Source organism: Miscanthus floridulus, chromosome 14 (genome assembly GCF_019320115.1).
Source record: "Miscanthus floridulus cultivar M001 chromosome 14, ASM1932011v1, whole genome shotgun sequence".
In the NCBI taxonomy this organism is placed as follows: Eukaryota; Viridiplantae; Streptophyta; class Magnoliopsida; order Poales; family Poaceae; genus Miscanthus; species Miscanthus floridulus.
The window spans coordinates 30,275,473-30,294,792 of record NC_089593.1 but is presented as its reverse complement, the minus strand read 5'-3'; the positions used below and the strand labels follow the sequence as shown (position 1 = coordinate 30,294,792).

At 47.5% G+C, this 19,320-nt stretch overlaps 1 protein-coding gene across 1 annotated transcript; it reads left to right on the top strand.

Annotated features, from left to right (window-relative positions):
• The first annotated feature begins 10,930 nt into the window (after positions 1–10,930).
• LOC136503278 (uncharacterized mitochondrial protein AtMg00810-like) lies at positions 10,931–11,257 on the top strand. Its single transcript, XM_066498407.1, has one exon. It carries the CDS (start codon positions 10,931–10,933, stop codon positions 11,255–11,257), a length of 327 nt encoding a protein of 108 aa, XP_066354504.1.
• The last annotated feature ends 8,063 nt before the right edge of the window (positions 11,258–19,320 follow it).

Below are 19,320 nucleotides of genomic sequence, written 5' to 3'. Positions count from 1 at the left end.
TTCCTCTCACTCATCCTCTGAGGAGCAGGAGGTACAGGTGGAGGAGGAGGCAGGGGTGTAGGAGGAGGTAGGGGTAGAGGAGGAGATAGGGGTTACCTCTTCCTCTACTTCATCGTGTGTGTGATTGTGAGGTCCCTTGACTCTCCCGAGGCGACCGATACCTCTTGAGAGATGCCCGCTGATTCGACCCGATGGAGACAAGTAACTTTAGATGTTATCACTAATTTTTTGTTTTATATGTTCAAAATTATAATAGAAACTAATAATTTATCTTAATCACTTGGGCAGGGGTTGGAGGAAGGTCGGTGGGGGTGATCACGCACGCCATGTGAATGGCATCCTTGGTCTTTTGATCAAGGAAAAGCTCCCTAGCCTGGTGCAGTTCGGCGGAACTATCGAGCCGGCCTACATGTGGGCCCACTATGCTGCCGTTCCCGACGCCCCTGATCAGGGTGGCAGGGTATTCGCCAACAAGGCGCAGCGTGTTAAGGCCGAGCTTTGGGTAAGTCTTTCTCGCACTACATTGCTCAATACATTGCATTGATTGGATATTCTTGAAATAATGACAGGATACATCACGTCTATATGCAGGATTTCTTTAGATGTGAGGAGGGATACGAGGCCAAGGCGGATGCTGTGGCTGACAAAGGCGCCAAGAAACTCATCAAGGACATGCACTACGAGGCGTGCATCTAGGCCGTGATCCAATACCACGTGGAAATTCTTAGAGTTAGGCTCCCTAAAAGTGCGGCAAGAACCATGAGTCTGACCTCGGAACAATACCTGAAGGTAAATATAGAACATTAATACTTATATTTTCTAAGATTAATCACGCTTAATTTCATCTTCTTATATGTCATATACTTGATGACGTAGGTGCCTCCGTGGTGGTGCGCCTATGATCTACAGTGCTGGGCCCAGATGGTGGACAGGTGGTGCGACCTCGCGTGGAAGGAGAATCACAACGCTTGCCGGGAGCGGTGTTTGCTGATATCGGGTACACCACACCATCAAGGCAACCTCAACCTCTCAGAATACGTGGCCAGATGGGTACACGAATTCATTTCTTTATTCTAACGCTCAACTCTGCATAATTTCTAATCATATTGCTTTTTTTGCAGTCGACGACACATGGTGGCGAGCCTTGCTCCCAATTCATGACATATGCTTTGACCCACAAGGGCAAGGCGACGGCCGACATCGCCTACAACCCAGAGGACCCACCCTCGGCGTACAACAATGAGTCCATCCACAAGCCGCCTCGATTGATACACATCGATGGCAAGGGTGGTCCATGGCCCAGAGTATGATCCGAGCGCCCATGACCTTGATGGAAAAGTGGTCATGAGGGCGAGAGGAAGCAAGAAGCATGGCCGGTTCTAGATTGGCGATGTCATAATCGACACGGCCAGTACTCCCACTCTCTCCCAGATTTGAGCACGGAGCACTTGTTCCAGCCCGGTGATATGCCCACGGCCGGACTCTATACGGTTCCAGATGAACGCACTCTAGGTTATTTCTATTTTATTCATCATTCATTGATTTTTACATACTTTTGCATTGCACTATAACATTGGGATGAAATATTGTAGGCTCAGCTGGAACAAGAAACGAGGCACCAGGAGGAGCTAGAGGCGAAGATGGAAGCAGAGCGGCAGAGGATGGAGGCAGAGCGGCTACAGATGTTTGAATATATGAGGGGTGTTTACGCTGCAATCGGTCAACCTCCGCCACCGATGCCAGTCCCTCCTCCTCAACCTACTCCAAATACTGTTCAGGCACTGTGCGTCACTTTACAACCTTATAATCACTGTTTCTAGTTTATGCAGAATTAATCTTACAAAGATGCCTAGACACTAGAAACTTAGTGACTAATGCTATATGTTTGTTACCAACTAGTACTTAAGCATTCATACTAGAGAACAATGCAACTAAGAAGATATTGCTGATAGTTGCAAGGGTTATACTAGTTAGGCAGCAGAGAGACCATATGTGTTGTTCAATCTTGTCTCACACATGCAATCTCTTCTCCTTTGTGCAGAATCAATCGGCGGCATCGAATGAGCCCCATGACCCAGCGTGGTCGCAGTGGAACTCGTGGCCTAAGTGACTACTTGTGATTTTATTTGCATTTGCATTTGTGGATTACCTATGACTATTTATGGTTGTGAATGAACTTAATAGTGATTCTGAAGTTTATTTGCATTTATGTGTTGTCGATATATCTATATGAACTGCCTGTGATGCTTATTGTGAACTATGTGTGATGCATGTAATGTTTATTTTAGTGGGGTACGTTATACGTGACCGAACAATAAAAACAGGGAATATATGGTCACTTTGCCGAGTGTTACACTCGGCAAAGAGGCATTTTTCCGAGTGCCAGGGTAAAAACACTTGGCAAAGAGGACACGTGACCAAAATCTGTGCATTCTGAGACTAAAATGGCTTCTTCGCCGAGTGTCTGCGCTGTGACACTCGGCAAAGAAACCAACATTTGTACGTTCTGGGCCAGTCTTTGTCGAGTGTCCAGTATTTGACACTCGGCAAAGAAGGCAGGTTTGCCGAGTGCCCGGGATTTGATACTCGGCAAAGAAGGCAGGTTTACCGAGTGTCAGATACTGGACACTCGGCAAAGCAGCCAACATTTGTATGTTCTGGGTCAGTCTTTGCCGAGTGTCCAGTATTTGACACTCGGCAAAGAATTCAGGTTTGCCGGGTGCCTGGGATTTGACACTCGGCAAAATGGCAGGTTTATCGAGTGTCAGGTCCGGGACACTCGGCAAAGGCGCCGTGACCGTCTCCGCGCCGGCGTGTTACTTTTTTTCGCCGAGCCTCGGTTTCAGCTCTCGGCAAAGTATTTGCCGAGTGCCCGATAGAAAACACTCGGCAAAGAAACGTTTGCTGGCACTGTAGATGTCGTGTGCTGTTTGCCGAATGTTACCCTCGGCAAATCCTTTGCCGAGTGTTTTGTGGGCTTTGCCGAGTACCGGTGGCACACGGTAAAGCCACTGTTTCCGGTAGTGGTATTTCTTAATCATCATCCTCAACCACAACATCTGAAGAATCATCTTTATCTGGTAGAGTCAGATTGTTCAACTACAGTTCTGGTTATTCTTTTTTACTACGGTTAGAATTGACAACTATAGTTGTAGCAGTAGGGATAAACATGCAGAATTTCTAATAGAATTATAGAAAATTCAGGTCAAGCCAGGTCTAAACCTGTCCAATTGTTCTGGGGTTTTGGAAGTTTATACGTGATCCTCGTAAACCTGTCTAATTAGTAATGTATTGATCTAAGGAGCAATCAAACATGGCAATATTCTATTCAATAGCCTTTGTGTACATGCATTCAGTTAAGAACTGTAAGTAACATGAGCTCTAGCCGTTACATCTATGGTTAACCAGAGGCCAGAGCTAAGTTAGATAAGAAGTTCTGGCTTATGCCTTGCTGTACAATATATGTTTCATGCATGTATGAAACACACAACATATATATAGAAAAATGTAATAGATAAGTCAACTAGAAAATATTTGGGACATATATCACTTGGCTCGAACCTAAGAGGTTCTGACTTATGCCTTACTGTACAGGTGTACATGAATAGCTAATTCATTTTGTATTACAGCATGTGGCCTGGCCTATTCATAGTACTCAGATTTTTTCCATAGAAACTGATATTCCATTGGACAGGGCCTGTATGAGGAAATGGCTAAGCTAATTGATTTAGTTGTTATGTCCGGCAAAATTCAGGAAGAAGTCAAAGCAAACCATAAAGGAGTTTCTGACTGGAATTCAGAAATTACTTTGAAAAATCACCAGCCAATTCTTCAGGTAGTTTTCCTGACCTCCAAAGTGGAGCATGATTTAATAATTGTGGAATGAAGAACTCCATAATATTAGTGAATCCCAATTATAAAAGCTTTTGCTAGATTCTGATACATGGGGTAAAAACTCACATGTGCATGAAACATTATCAAAATATTTCCAGCTCACATATCTTATTGGATTGACTAACATAACACATATCTGCCTGTGATGTCCAATTTAGATTCTTAGTACACAATCCATCATATATCTCATACTGTAAATAAGAAACCAAAGAGTAAATTGTATTAATTGATACATGTGTTCATGTCCCCTTATACAGACTGATGCATACAGCACCTAAGACAATCTTATACCACAGCAAAATGGAGGAAGCAGTGTGGTCTGTAGATAACTGTGACGGTCCATGTATCTAGGAAATTATGTCCCACACAGTCACACACAAACTAGTTGTAAGGAGTCATCACAGACTAGTAGGAAATTATTTCTATGCCTATCTCATACAGTTCTGAATGCTTAACTTTATCGGACCATTTGTAAGAAAATGTATCATACAAGTACCATAGCCATCTTTAAGTACCAAATAAAACTAAAACCTGCTCTCTAACAAACTCTCAGAAGCAATCAGGTCTCTGACTTAACTAGAGTACAGTACTGAAACAAAAAATGGAATTTCATTATCAGTGAAGAACTTCTGTAAGGGAGAAATTTTCAAGAGTTTTGAAAGAACAAAGTCAGATTTGTGCTTGACAACTAAACTAGCACAAGAGATAGGATTCACACACACACATTCAGTTAGTAGGAATATTCAGTGAGAAGGCATCATCATCAGGATTAAAAGAGCTAAGCCTATTGCATGTTGAGTTTAACAATACAATTGCACATATTTGTTTACCTAGTGCCTAGTGCCTACCAGAACATGAGCATTCACCAAATGGAGCCTCTTCAAGGTTATCCAGACCCTACACATGTTTACTACACATAAATCTGAATAAACATCTCACGGGAAAATAGCTATTACACTGAATATTTCTACAAATAACTTGGTCAAATTCTCCTAAGTAAAAAAAAACGAGAAGCCAGTTGCAGTGCAAATCTGCATGGTTTGATGTGTGCATATCTGCATGGTTTGATGCGTACGTGCTCACAGATGTCTTGAGGTCGAAGACATGGTGCTTCGCGAATTTTTGCAGCTTTGGAGGTTCATTTTTTCCCTTAAATCAAAGATGGCCGAAGGCACAGGCGGCCTCAGTTTATGAACAGCCGAAGGCTTTAAAACTTTTTGGCAATTTTTTTTAACAAAAATGGCCGAAGGCATCGTTGTTTTTGCAGATCTTTTCTTTAGAAAAACGCCCAAAGTTTTTTTTAATACAACTAGCCGAAGGTTGGTAAAAGTTTAGGTGACTTTTGGTGAAGTTGAAACCTAATGTACCGATTCCGCTAGCTAAGAGGGTTTAAGCTGATCATACCTTTGCCCCGAGGGTCTTACCTTTCCTCGTGGGTTCTCATAGGTTGAAACCTTCACTCTCAAAAGATTTATTCATGCCGAGCATGGTGGACGCCAATGTTGGGACAAGAATCCCAAACAGGGTTGAGATGTGGAGGCTCCTTGGTGAATGATAGCTGGAGAAGGTTCGTTGGTGAAGGCCGATGGGAGAAGGCCTCCTGGAGAAGGCTGGCGGGAGAAGGCCGGCGGGTGAAGGCCTCAGGGAGAAGGTCTCCCAGCGAAGGCTGATGGGAGAAGGCCTCTCGACGAAGGCCGACGGGAGAAGGTCTCCCAGAGAAGGCTGGCGGGAGAAGGCCTCGTGGCGAAGGCTGATGGGAGAGGGCCTCCAGGTGAAGGCTGACGGGAGAAGGTCTCCTGGAGAAGGCCAGCGGGAGAAGGTCTTCCGACGAAGGCTGACGGGAGAAGGCCTCCCGGCGAAGGCCGACGGGAGAAGGTCTTCCGGAGAGGGCCGGTGGGAGAAGGTCTCGTGACGAAGGTCTCAGACTAAGGTTCCGGATGAAGGCCCGATGGTTGCACCGTGCGAAGGCTCTACGGAGAAGGCTTCACACTTAAGGTCTAATGTGGAGGCTCAGTAGAAGGTTCGTTGGTGAAGGTCTAATGTGGAGAAGGTTCATTGGTGAAGGTTCCGGTCAGACGAAGGCCTGGCCGGAGAAGGCCTGCCGACGAAGGCTCCAAGGCGACGACTAGGGTTTGCGAAAAAAATAGTGGGAGAGGAGAGAGCCCCCCTTACCCTCATGTTCTTGGCATTATATAGGCATGCGGCAATTTACAAAGCGACCCCTCGGTGGGGATGGGTTTTACATGCCACTCTAATGGCGCTAGTTGAGCCTCTTCTATGGGACTTGGCCCATATAAATATGGCATGTCCCAACATCTAGAAAGAGCATCAGCAGGCACATTCTCTTTCGCTTTTCTATACACAATCTTGAATTGGAGTCCCATTGATGGTCATGGCCTTCCTTTGCATGTCAGAGTGGAGGTTTTGTTCAGTTAGGTAGGCCAATGATTTGTGATCAATTAAAGTGACAAATTCTTTCCTTTGCAAATATGGCCTCCATTTGTCTACTGCCATAATCAGTACCAAGAACTCTTTCTCATAAATAGAGAGGGATTTGTGCTTTGGACCTAGTGCTTTGCTTAGAAAAGCAATAGGTTTTCCAGCTTGCATCAAAACTGCCCCAAGGCCTTCCCCACTGGCATCTGTCTCTATTGTAAACTGTTGTTGAAAATTTGGTAGTGCCAGAAATGGAGTTCTTGTCATGCTAGCTTGAGACTATCAAAAGCTTGTTGAGCCTGAACTAACCACTGGAATGTCTTGTTTCTGAGATTAGCTGTTAGTGGTTGTGCTATAAGGCTAAAGCCTTTGACAAATTTCCTGGAGTAAAATGCACGATGGGTCTCAAACTTTTAGGGCATTCCCATCTGGGTCCTCAAACTCAAAAAATTACCATTTAGGTACCTAATCTATTGCTGTCACACACCAATGGTCCAAAACAGGTTATGTCAACGCCAACATCTGACGTGGCCATGCCACATGGGCAGCTCCTAGGTCAGGCCATCATGTTGACCAACGTGGGCATGTCGCGGCGCTCTGCGCGCGCGAAGGGAGGAAAAGGAGGGTGGGGGCGCTGCTGAAGAGATGTGTTCGATCGGCACAGAGCGCAAGCACGCGGGGCGGTATGGAGCAGCATGGAGCCACTGCTATTAGTAAGTCTTGTTCATAGGATTCTTTTTTTTCTTCAGTTTGCATCGCATGGTTCAGTTAGTTGCTTTGTCATTCAGTTAGTTTTGCATGTTTACTTTCTGTTATGCATGCGCACGAGCACCGTCATTCTGTGGTCGCCGTGCGTGTAGGGGAAGTGGCCGAGAATAGCTCACCATGATCCGAGTGATCGGGAGTGGGCGACGTCGCACGCGTCGGGATGGACGCGCTACCAGGCGACGTGCAGTCGGCCTCCGAGAGCTCTGCTCTCTCTGTATTTTTCATACAATAAAAGAACTCAAGATCAGAAAACGCTGCAGTTGTTGCGCAGCACCAAAGTACAAGTGACAGCGTTGAGTTTGTGTTGTGTTTGCTTTCACGGTTGTGATTGCGAGCTCGCCAGTAGTCAAGAACTCCGACTGAGAACTGACAATTGGCATCAGAGCTATGAGGGAGGGCCTAGTGCGCCGCCATGACATCGCCGAAGCGTCGAGGCCATTCGCCGCCATTGGCGAGCACGAAGGAGAAGGGCAGTGGCTCCGACAGCACGCCGTCTCCAAGCTGCTCGCCGTCGTGCCGTTTGTGGACCCGCGACGCCCGCCGTCCGACAACGCGGCGCCCACGGGAGGTCATTGTTGAGCGCGTGTTCCGGGAGACAGGAGCCTCAAGCAACTGGCCACAGCTAACCAAGATGAACTATGATTCGTGGTCGCTGCTGATGAAGTTGAAGATGTAGGCTCGCCACCTCTAGGAAGCAATCAAGGACGACGACGTTGACTTCCACGACGACCGTTCCATGCTAGATGTGATCTGCTCCGACGTGCCCCCAGAGATGGTGCCCACCCTGGCGACCAAGCCATCAACCAAGGAGGCGTGGGAGGCGATCCGTTCGATGCGCATTGGTGACGAGCACGTGAGGAAGTCGACGGTGTAGAGTCTCCGTGCTGAGTACGAGCAGATCTCATTCCGCGATGGGGAGTCCGTCGAGGACTTTGCCCAATGCCTCTCCAACATCGTGCAGCAGCTGGCGATCCTTGGCGACCCAGAGCCGGAGCCGAAGGTGGTGGCCAAGTACCTCTGCGTCGCTCGACCAAGGTACAAGAAGCTCGTAGTTTCCATCGAGACCCTCCTCGACATCGACACACTCTCCGTCGAAGAGGTCACTGGGCGGCTCAAGGCAACGACTGACGACGAACCGTCGCTGGCCTAGGACGTCACCGGCAAACTACTGCTCACGGAGGAACAGTGGCTAGAGCGCTTCAAGAAGCGGGACAAGGACTCTGGCCGTAGTGGATCGAGCTTCAGAGGCCACGGCAAACATCGGGGAAGAGGACGCGGTCGCGGCACTGGAAGCGGCAGCGACTCACGGGCCAGCTCGAACTCGGGCCAAACCATCGCTGACAATGCGTGCAAGGCCTGCGGGAAAAAGGGACATTGGGCCAAGGATTATCGAAGCAAGAAGAAGGTGGAGCAGGCCCACGTAGCCCAGGATGATGAGCCCACTTTGCTTCTTGCACTTAGTACCATCCAGGAGCAGAGGGTTCATCCTCATTCCGTAGCGCCGCCGCCGGTTACATCTCCACCGATTCCCCCATCGATCCGCGACAACAACAGCCAGCTCCACTTCACCGAGAGCAAGGTGTTCGCCGCCTTCGACGAATCCGGCGACCGGGACCCGAAGCGATGGGTCCTAGACACGGGCGCGTCGAACCACATGTCCGAGGCGCGGGCAGCATTCTCCAGCCTCGACGCCAGCGTCATCGGCTTCGTTCGGTTCGGGGATGGCTCCATCGCCCGCATCGAGGGGATCAGCATCGTCATGCTGTCCTACAAGAACGGTGAGCACCGCGCCATAGCCAACGTCTACTACCTACCGCGCCTCACCACCAACATCATCTCCGTCGGCCAGCTCGACGAGATCGGGTACCAAGTGCTGGTGGAAGATGGCGTGATGCGGGTTCGTGACGAGGAGCGGCGATTCCTTGCCAAGATTCACCGCAACCCAGGCCGGCTCTACATGCTCGACATCGACATCGCACGGCCGGTCTTCCTGGCGGCGCAGGGCGACGAGGAAGCCTGGGTGTGGCACACCTGCTTCGGCCACCTCCACTTCGCCGCGCTACGCAAGATGGGTAGGGATGGCCTTGTCCGTGGCATGCCCCTACTGACCCAAGTGGAGTAGGTGTGTGACGCCTGCCTCGCCAGCAAGCACCGACGGGCGTCGTTCCCTTAATGCGCTCTAGGGCGCTCATCGGAGGTGCTGCAGTTGCTCCATGGCGACCTCTGCGGGCCCATTACGCCGCCGACGCTGAGTGGAAATCGGTACTTTCTCCTTCTCATCGATGACTACTCATGGTACATGTGGCTGGCTCTGCTTCCCAGCAAGAACGCGGCGCCTGCGGTGATCAAGCGCATCCAGTCAGCCGTGGAACGCAAGTCGGGGAAGCTGGTTCATGCACTCCGCACGGACAGAGGAGGAGAATTCCTGGCAAAAGACTTCGAGCAGTACTGCGCCGAGCTAGGACTTCATCACGAGTTGATGGCGCCGTACTCCCCTCAACAAAACGGCATCATTGAGCACCGCAACCAGTCCGTGATCGGGACCGCTCGGAGCATGCTGAAGGCAAAGGGGCTTCCGGGCGAATTCTAGGGCGAGGCGGTCACCACGGCCGTCTATCTGCTCAACCAATCCTCATCCAAGAGCGTGGGTGGCAAGACCCCCTATGAGCTCTGGACTGGCAGTGTCCCTGGCGTTCAACACCTGCGCACGTTCGGCTGCATCGCACACATGAAGGTAACAACGCCAAACTTGAAGAAGCTCGACGACAAGAGCAGGCGCATCATCTTCGTCAGCTATGAACCTAGCTCCAAGGCGTATCGGGTGTATGACCCGGTGAACCGGCGCATGCACGTCAGCCACGACCTAGTGTTCGAGGAGGCGGCACAGTGGCTCTGGACCTAGGGCCAGCGCAGTGAGTTGGACGACTTTGTCGTTGAACACCTGCCACTGCCCGGATCGACCACCACGACAATGACATCGAGCATGACTTCATCGGCCGGAGCTGCTGCTACACCTTTGGCCTCGCCGGCATCATTAGTCCACGCTTCACTGGCTCAAGGCACAGGGAACATGACGCCTGGAGCATCGTCGACCAACGCCTCACTAGTGCAAGGCACTGGGAGCACGACGCCGGGCACAACCCCACTGCAAGACGCGGACTCAATGGAGTTCGTGTCGCCACCAGGTGCCGGCGCATCGCAAATGCTAGATGCGGACCACGATGACGACTCCCCACTTCAGTACCACGACATCGAAAATGTGCTCGGGCCAGCCACGCCGTCGGGTTTCACCGCACGACAGATGGAGGAGCAGCTGCTGTTGGCAAGCGAGGCCGAGCCGGCATAGTTCAAGGAGGCGCTGGAACATGAGAACTAGCGCCACGCCATGCTCGACGAGTTCACCTCTATTGAGGCGAACAACACTTGGAGGCTCGTTGACCCACCACCAGGGGTGTGTCCAATTGGCCTCAAGTGGGTCTACAAGACGAAGCGGGATGAAGCCGGGCTCGTCACCAAGTTCAAAGCCCGACTCATCGCCAAGGGGTACGTCCAGCGCCAGGGCATCGACTTCGACGAAGTATTCGCCCCGGTTGCACGCTTGGAGTCTGTGAGGCTGCTAGCGGCGCTCGCTGCAAGCGAAGGGTGGGCTATCCACCATATGGACGTCAAGTCCGCTTTTCTGAATGGTGAGCTCCTGGAGGATGTCTACGTCGAGCAGCCGCCGGGGTTCGTGCTGTAGGGCCAAGAAACAAAGGTGCTCCACTTGATCAAGGCCCTCTACAGACTTCGTCAAGCCCCACGAGCATGGCACTCCAAGCTCGATGAGTCCCTGATGAAGCTCGGGTTCCGACGGAGCACGTCGGAGCATGCTGTCTACCTCCGCGGTGTGGGCGCACGCCGCCTCATCGTGGGCGTCTATGTGGACGATCTGGTTATCACCGGAGGGGATCCACGAGACATCAGCACCTTCAAGGAGGAAATGAAGGCGACATTCAAGATGAGCGACCTCGGGCTTCTGCGCTACTACCTCGGGCTGGAGGTGACACAGATGGGGAGCAGCATCACAGTCTATCAAAGCGCCTATGCTGCAAAGATTCTGGAAGGCGCCGGCCTGACTGGATGCAATCCAAGTCATACCCCCATGGAGTCCAGACTTTAGCTCAGTAAGTCCAGCTCTGCTCCTCCAGTTGATGCAACAAAATACAGGAGCATAGTGGGATGGTGGCTGTAAAAAGGGTGCTGAGGTACGTTGCTGGAACCCTGCACTTCGGCTGCCACTACCAGAGGAAGAAGGAGGCACAACTCATTGGCTACAGTGACAGTGACTTGGCCGGTGACATTGATACAAGGAAGAGCACCACGGGCGTTCTCTTCTTCCTCGGCTCCAACATCATCACATGGTAGTCTCAGAAGCAAAAAGTGGTGGCCTTATCTTCATGCGAAGCCGAGTACATTGCCGCCACTACTGCAGCCTGCCAGGGTGTTTGGTTGGCCCGTCTCCTTGCTGAGTTCAGAGGCGTGAGGAGCAGGGCCATCACATTGAAGATCGACAGTGAGTCTGCCATTCAACTAAGTAAGAACCCAGTTTTTCATGACCATAGTAAACACATAGATGTGAGATATACGAGAATGCGTCGAGGAGAACAGGGTGATACTGGAGTCTGTTGGGACAGTTGAAGAGCTTGCAGACATTCTGACGAAGGCGTTGGGGCAAGAAAGGTTCTGTGAACTGCACTCCAAAATCGACGTCATTGGTGTGCAGACCATGAACAAGGCTTTGGAGGAGATGTGTTTGTAAGTCTTGTTCATGGGATTCTTTTTTTTCTTCAGTTTGCATCGCATGGTTCAGTTAGTCGCTTTGTCATTCAGTTAGTTTTGCATGTTTACTTTCTGTTATGCATGCGCACGAGCTCCGTCATTCTGTGGTCACCGTGCGTGTAGGGGAAGTGGCCGAGAATAGCTCGCCATGATCCGAGTGATAGGGAGTGGGCGACGTCGCACGTGTGGGGATGGACGCGCTACCAAGCGACGTGCAGTCGGCCTCCGAGAGCTCTATTCTCTCTGTATTTTTCATACAATAAAAGAACTCAACATCAGAAAACACTGCAGTTGTTGCGCAGCACCAAACCTTGTGTCCAAGTGATAGCGTTGAGTTTGTGTTGTGTTTGCTTTCACGGTTGTGATTGCGAGCTCACCGGTAGTCAAGAACTCCGGCTGAGAACTGACAACTGCTGCTGCAGAGGAACGGCCGGGGTAGGGTGCACGCGGCAGGGCGGAGCCGAGGCGTGGGGTCGCGCGGCGCTCGCGCGAAGAGCGGAGACGGCGGCGCCTGCTCCCGTTCGGTCAAAGGAATGGACGGGGGATGACGCCCCAGGACGGCTCCACACGGCGCCGGCCGCCGGACAATTGATCTGCGCAGAGGGAGCACGGGAGATGCAAAGATGCATCTATTCGAGCCCTGCAACAGGATTGCACCCACGTCTGCCGCACGGAAGAGATCGACGGCGCATTCGTTCGTGAGCACCTGCGACGATCTGTGTCCACTGCACACTCCACCGTGTTCCATTGTTGCAACGCCTACGGGAGGAACGCACGGATGCCGTGGTCTGCCGGAAGAGCAGGCACAAGAGGTCGAGGTTGGCCGGCTAACCACGCACGCCCATAATCGAGAACGCCCATGCCATGCATCTACCCGTCACCGCGACGCCAGAATGCGTCGAGCTACATGCATGCAGGTGCATGTGTGCTTGCACATATGTGTGCTCACGTGCAAGCTAACAAGCCAGGAGACGGCGATGGGCCAGGAGGCAGCCGCATCTCTACACACGGCGCCAACGAGTAGGAGATCGGCACAACGGCACGTAGGAAGCGGCAGCAAGAGGCTCCAGACGTGTGTATCCCTGCTCATCTGTTCTTCAGACGGTTCTCTTCTTCCTCAGACCGAACGGGAGCAGGCGCCGCGACTCCGTTCTTCGCGTGAGCGCCGTGCGACCCCACGTCTCGGCTCCGCCCTGCCATGTGCGCCCTGGGCGTTCCTCTGCAGCAGCAGCCGTTGAGTCCGCGCTGCTCCGTACCGCCCCGCGTGCCTACGCTCTGTGCCGAGCACGCCTCTGCAGCAGCACCCCGGCCCTTCTTTTTCTCCCGTCACGCGCAGAGCGTCGCAGCGTCCCCACGCCGGCCGGCTTGATGGTCTGACCTCGGAGCTGCCTACCTGGCATGGTCACGTCAGATGTTGGCATTGATGTGGCGGGTTTTGGACCACCGGTGTGCGACGACAATAGATTAGGAATCCAGATGACCACTTTTTTAGTTCAAGGATCTAGATGGGAACATCCGAAAAGTTTAAGGACCCACCATGCAATTTACTCAATTTCGTGTAATAGCCTGGAAGTCCCAAAAAGGCTTTGAGTGTTGTCATATTTGTTGGCTGTGGCTAGTGCAGCATAGCTTGAATTTTCTGGGGGCAGTGGCCACCCCATCAACATAAATGATATGACCCAGATATTCTAATTTGTGCTGAGCAAAAGAACACATGGACTGTTTCAAGTACAGTTGGTTATCTAACAGATCTTGCAAGACCAGCTGTAAGTGTTTGATATGTTCTTCTAGGGAGGTACTGTAGATCAATATGTCTTCCAAAAAGACTAGCACAAATTTCCTGAGGAATGGTTGCAATACCTAATTCATGATGCACTGAAATGTAGTTGGGGCATTTTGTGAGGCCAAAGGGTATTACCTTGAATTGGTAATGTCCATGGTGTGTCTTGAAAGCAGTTCTGTACTAGCCTTCAGCTAGCATCCTTACTTGGTGGTATGTCTTGGTTGTTTTGATGGTCCAGGACCAGGCTGGTGAGATGGTTAGGCAAAGATGATGTTGAAATTTGGGTCATCTTCAGAAACCATAGGGAATGAGTCTGAATGATCAGATTTGGCTTTAGCCTCCATCTGTCGCAGTATCAAACCTGCTACTACTTGCCTGTTGGCGTCTACCTACTAAGCAATACGATTCTGTTCCTCCTTGCTTTCCTTGAGCTTAGTCTTGAGTTCATGCTGGATCACACCAATATCATTCATCCGAGCAAACAAGAGATCAAAATGGTCCATCACCTGGTCCCATCGATTCTTGTCGCCATCCGTGCTCTTTGCATGGCGTTGAGGATGAATTTCATCTGCACCGAAGGCTTGGGTGGAGCCGTGATGCTGAAATTCATTGGAACTCCGAAAAAGTAGCGAAACAACCGGTTTGGTATACCAAGAAATTTTACATGGAGAAAGCGCTCCGCAACCCGAGTAGATGGACACTTCCTTATCGTCACCATCACGTCGTGAATCGCTCGGAATTTTACGCAGGAACTTATCCCAAAACCCTTGCTACCAACGAATCCAAGCAAAAGGAAGATAAGACTGGATTGGATTAGCTCACCGCTGCAGGATCTGCTGCTGCCGACGAAGTAGAGGTGGACTACGCGTCATAGAAGCTGATGGGCGCAAATCTGGTGAGGTAGTCCGCCACTGACGTGCTCCTGCTCCGGTGTCCTGACTACCGACCAGACCAACCTTGGCACAGACCTACAATCTCAGGTCAAGACGGGAGGAAATCGGGGAACAAGGAAGCGATGCCGAGGACCGAAGTCTCTGATACCAATTGTCACGCCTGGTTGCCGCTCCATCCACACGTCACTTATGTCCATATTAGATATTTGTCTCCTCATTTTATGATCTTTGGCCGATTTTGAAATAAGTATTTGGGACCCTAAACGAATTCAAATAAAAAAGTTGTCGACTAGAAAGTTGTTATACTTTTTGTGATCGAAAACTTTGATTTTGGTGGTTTCTCTATCCGAGGCCGTTTGAAAAAAAAATTGAATTTCAAATGTGAGAAGTTCAAACATAATTTTTCTAACATAGATGATTTTAAATGAAAAAGTTGTCAACTACAAAGTTGTATTACTTTTTGAGATTTACAACTTTGTTTTTGGTCGTTTCTCCATCCGAGGTCGTTTAAAAAAATATTTTGAATTTCAAATACAAGAAATTTAAACAAAATTTTTCTCACATAGATGATTTCAAATGAAAAAATTGTCAACTAAAAAGTTGTATAACTGTTTGAGATCTACAACTTTAGTTTTGGTCGTTTCTCCATCCGAGGTCATTTGAAAATTTTAAATTTCAAATATGAGAAATTCAAACTTAATTTTCCTTGCATAGATAATTTCAAATGAAAAATGTCAACTACAAAGTTGTATAACCTTTTGAGATCTATAACTTTAATTTTCGTCGTCTCTCTATCTGAGGTCATTTGAAATATTCAAATTTTACTGTCCCTCTCCTATTTTTAGAGGCAATTCTATTTTCTGCGCCACCTCTAAAAATTTTAGAGGTGACTCTATTTCCAGCACCACCTCTAAAAATCAATTTCCAGAGGCGGCCTGGTTAGGACGCCACGGTAGAGGCGCTCATTGTTGAAAATCAATTCTGTAATAGTTTAAGCATCATAATAGTAGTACTTTTTTATACACTTAATCAAACTTAAAATTAATTAACTTCTACAAATACTAGAATGAGTATAATTGCATGACCAAAGCGCATATAAACGCAAATTTTGGCAAGGAAATGATACGAATTAAGCTGGATTTTGCTGCAGCACTAATAAATGTACACGTACAACGGCCGGAATGGAACGGGTTTCTTATTTAGTTTTATATATACTGATATGATGCACTCCACATTATTACCACCACCAGTTCCTACAGACACAAAACAACACGGCGACAAAAAACAGAGGCCATAAACCAAAAGGCTTTAAGAACACATGTAAAGATGATTAAATGGGCTATATATGGGTAAGCCCCCTCTTCTTCTTCCCCTCTCTTTTCGTTACCACCAGGGGCGAGCCCCACGCTGGATCCACCCCTTCTTTCCGCTTTGGGAAACCTGAGGCTTTTGCATTTTGCCCAACCCAGCAAGCCGGCCTCAGCCACGGGCTATACACAGCCAACAATAGCATCAACGTATTCACGTTTTAGTGGCTGGTACAGTAAGCACGCATTTTGCTTTTTTCGTTTATTGGATGAGACAGAGGTGAGGGCACTGCAATGGACAATACCGCTGCAGTACATTTTATTGTAATTAAAAAAATGCAGTGTTTAATGTGCACAACAACCACCGCTACTGGAAACTCACATTTTTCTGTGTGTGCGAAAATACACAGAAAAATACGAATACCGTTAGAAAAATATTTTTCTGACGATGTACCCTCAGAAAAATACACACGGAAATATAGTGATAGAAAAATTCAATTGTTCTGTATGTTCGTCGTCAGAAACAATTTTTCTGTCGGTCTTACACGCACAGAAAAATTGTGTTTGGCTAGATTAAAAATAAAATTTCTGTGAGGATATCTACACAGAAAAAAAGAAATAAACACACAGAAAATACGTGTATTTTTCTGTCGGTCCAGGTGAACCCACAGAAAAATTCCTTTCGCCCAGATTAAAAGTAATTTTCTGTGTAGCCATCCTCACAGAAAAAAGAGTTAAACACACAGAAAAATAATTTATTTTAAAACAGTAGCAACAGCATATTAAAATATATATTGTCCATACAGTAATTTCATGACACATCACAACATAATAAATACATTCATAGGTGTCTAAATGTTCAACACATTCATAGGTACATAGATGATGTCCAAATGTTCCGGCATCAATACATTCAAAACCCTCTCAGACTAACCAAGATTCAGCTCTTGCTAGTTCTTCATGCGCTTGTCCCTGATACTATTCAACTTTTGCTAATTCTTCATGCGCTTGTCCCTGGGAGTGACCATGGCAGTTGAGTCTGTCACATCCTGTAGATCAAGCATTGACTTAGATCTCATGAGAGCTGAGAACTGCTGGGGTGGACGAGGTGCAGGCGGAGAAGCAAAAACACCCATGGCATTGCTGGGCCTTCTGTGTGGGCGACGGGAAGACTTGCATACCCCTTTCCTAACACATTAAGAATAATGATCAACAAAATGGAAGACTGATATGATTTTAAAAGATAATTTCTCATAACCAAGATAAAGCTAGTATAACAATTTAAGGACTAAACAGAGAGATTCCCCATGCTGCTCACAATGAATAAACTGACAAATTAAGTTGCCAACCCCAAAACAAAGACAAGTAACTACATATTTTTAGTGTTGTAGATAACAAACTAAGCTAGTAGCTAACAAATTCATGTGGACTAAGAACACCCAGTCTGTTTGATCCCGTGCTTGAGTTATTCCATGTTGTCCCGATAACAAATTAAGCTAGTAGCTAACAAACTAAGTTGCCAACACCAAAACAAAGACAAGTAACTACTTTTAATTTTATATGATCAAGAGCATGTGCTCTAATAGACAATAGTGGTAAAAAGATAATCAAATATGTCCAACAATATGTGCAAAGAGATGAATGCATTCATGTGATTCCACACACAAACAAGTTATACCAGATTTCCAATAGACATAAACAATATAGCTTCTACTCACATGAGCTTCTGGATGAGCTTCTTTGTTATTGTTGGCATGCTTTCTTTCCATAGGTCGCGTCTGTTGTTTTCGAGCTTCTTCAATGCATTTCTTTTTTCTCTCCTTTTCCCTCCTTTCCTCCTCATCCCTCTGCCTCTTCCTTGTTGCCACATCAGCACCTCTTTTCTTCTTTTGTTCCTCTTCCTGTTTTTTCTTCAGCTGCCTCAAGTGCCTTCACTCTGACATCTTTTTTCACTACAAGACAGAAACCCCATTTGTAGAGGCCTTCTGTGAGCACCACTCAACAAATATTTCTAACTCAAGGATCAGTTGCCTACTAGATTTAGCATAATTTACTTATACTAGTACTCCCTCTATCCCAAAATATAGGGTGTATTATGTTTGGGGAAAGTAAACCATACTACACTTGGACCATTAATCTCTCATAGAGTATATTACCAATTGAGACTTACCACATGCAGGTTGCACCTTTGGCTTTACAAGAGGTATCACTTGCCAAAGATTACATGCATCTGCCAACTACAACAGCATTTGGTACAGCTGCACAACCTTTCCAAACTTGGAAAAGAATTCCATGAATTCATCTGTCAATTCAAATTATGTCACCAAATTCAATTTACTATGCAGGACAAAAAAACACATTTGCTACTAATATTGAAATTGAGAAATAGCAAGGTAGAACTCACTTCATCAGGTACATTGGGATTAACACCGTTTCTCAACAAACAATGGATGCAGCGATCTAAGCCTTTATAAGCAGCTAGCACTACTGGAGGTACAGAACAACTAGTCCCATTCACAATGACCCATCATCTCTTTTTTTACTATACCACTGAATATAAAACTAAGCCTAAACAAAATAAAACTAAAGATGCATTCGATAGAACTCGTCAATGGTAAGAGCCTAAAGAAGTGGCCATAGCATACAAGCTTCTTAGTTCTTACACATACTCAAGTTTTTATAATACAAATGCTGCCCATAATTACTTCTAGCCTTCACAAAGCAGTACAGCTGCAAGAGACAGGAAGAACTTACAAATCTACAAGTGCAAAAGAAATGACAGGCAGGCAGTGACCATCTCCAGAAATTTCACATTTGAAAGTATATAATTACCAAAATTTCACAGAAGAAATACCACAAGACAGTGACCATCTCCAGAAATTTCACATTTGAAAGTATTACCTAAGTTTCACAGTCCAAGGCAACAAATATATGATTTGCGTGCAAAAAAGTAATGTTCTTCTACAAATAGCAATGCAAAAATCACAGAGCTCTATTGAACTGAGCTAATAGAAAAGAAACTATTGGTCATTCCAGATCCATTAGAGAGCAGTATGTCAAAAGCACAAGAACTACATATATTTCACCTGGAGCAAAAGAACTCGAGAAATGGCTCAGATTTACCCATTATCAGCATGACAACTGCAACTTAATTTCACCTAGAGCTTAATTTTATTCTGTCTCTAATGGGAATTGAACTGGCCACAGAACTGGTTGCTTGTACTGGTACAAGCCATCCTAGTTAAGTAGCAAACAGAACAAAATATCCCAAGTACCAGCTCATAAGGTGCTAAAGTGCAGAAGTTCTCTAATGAAAACTTGATTCATCACAGCCACTCAAGAATAGTACAAAACAAAAAAAGTCACAAGGCATAGTTAGGGAAGGGGAGAGCAGCGCGGCACGAGACTGGGGTTCCATATC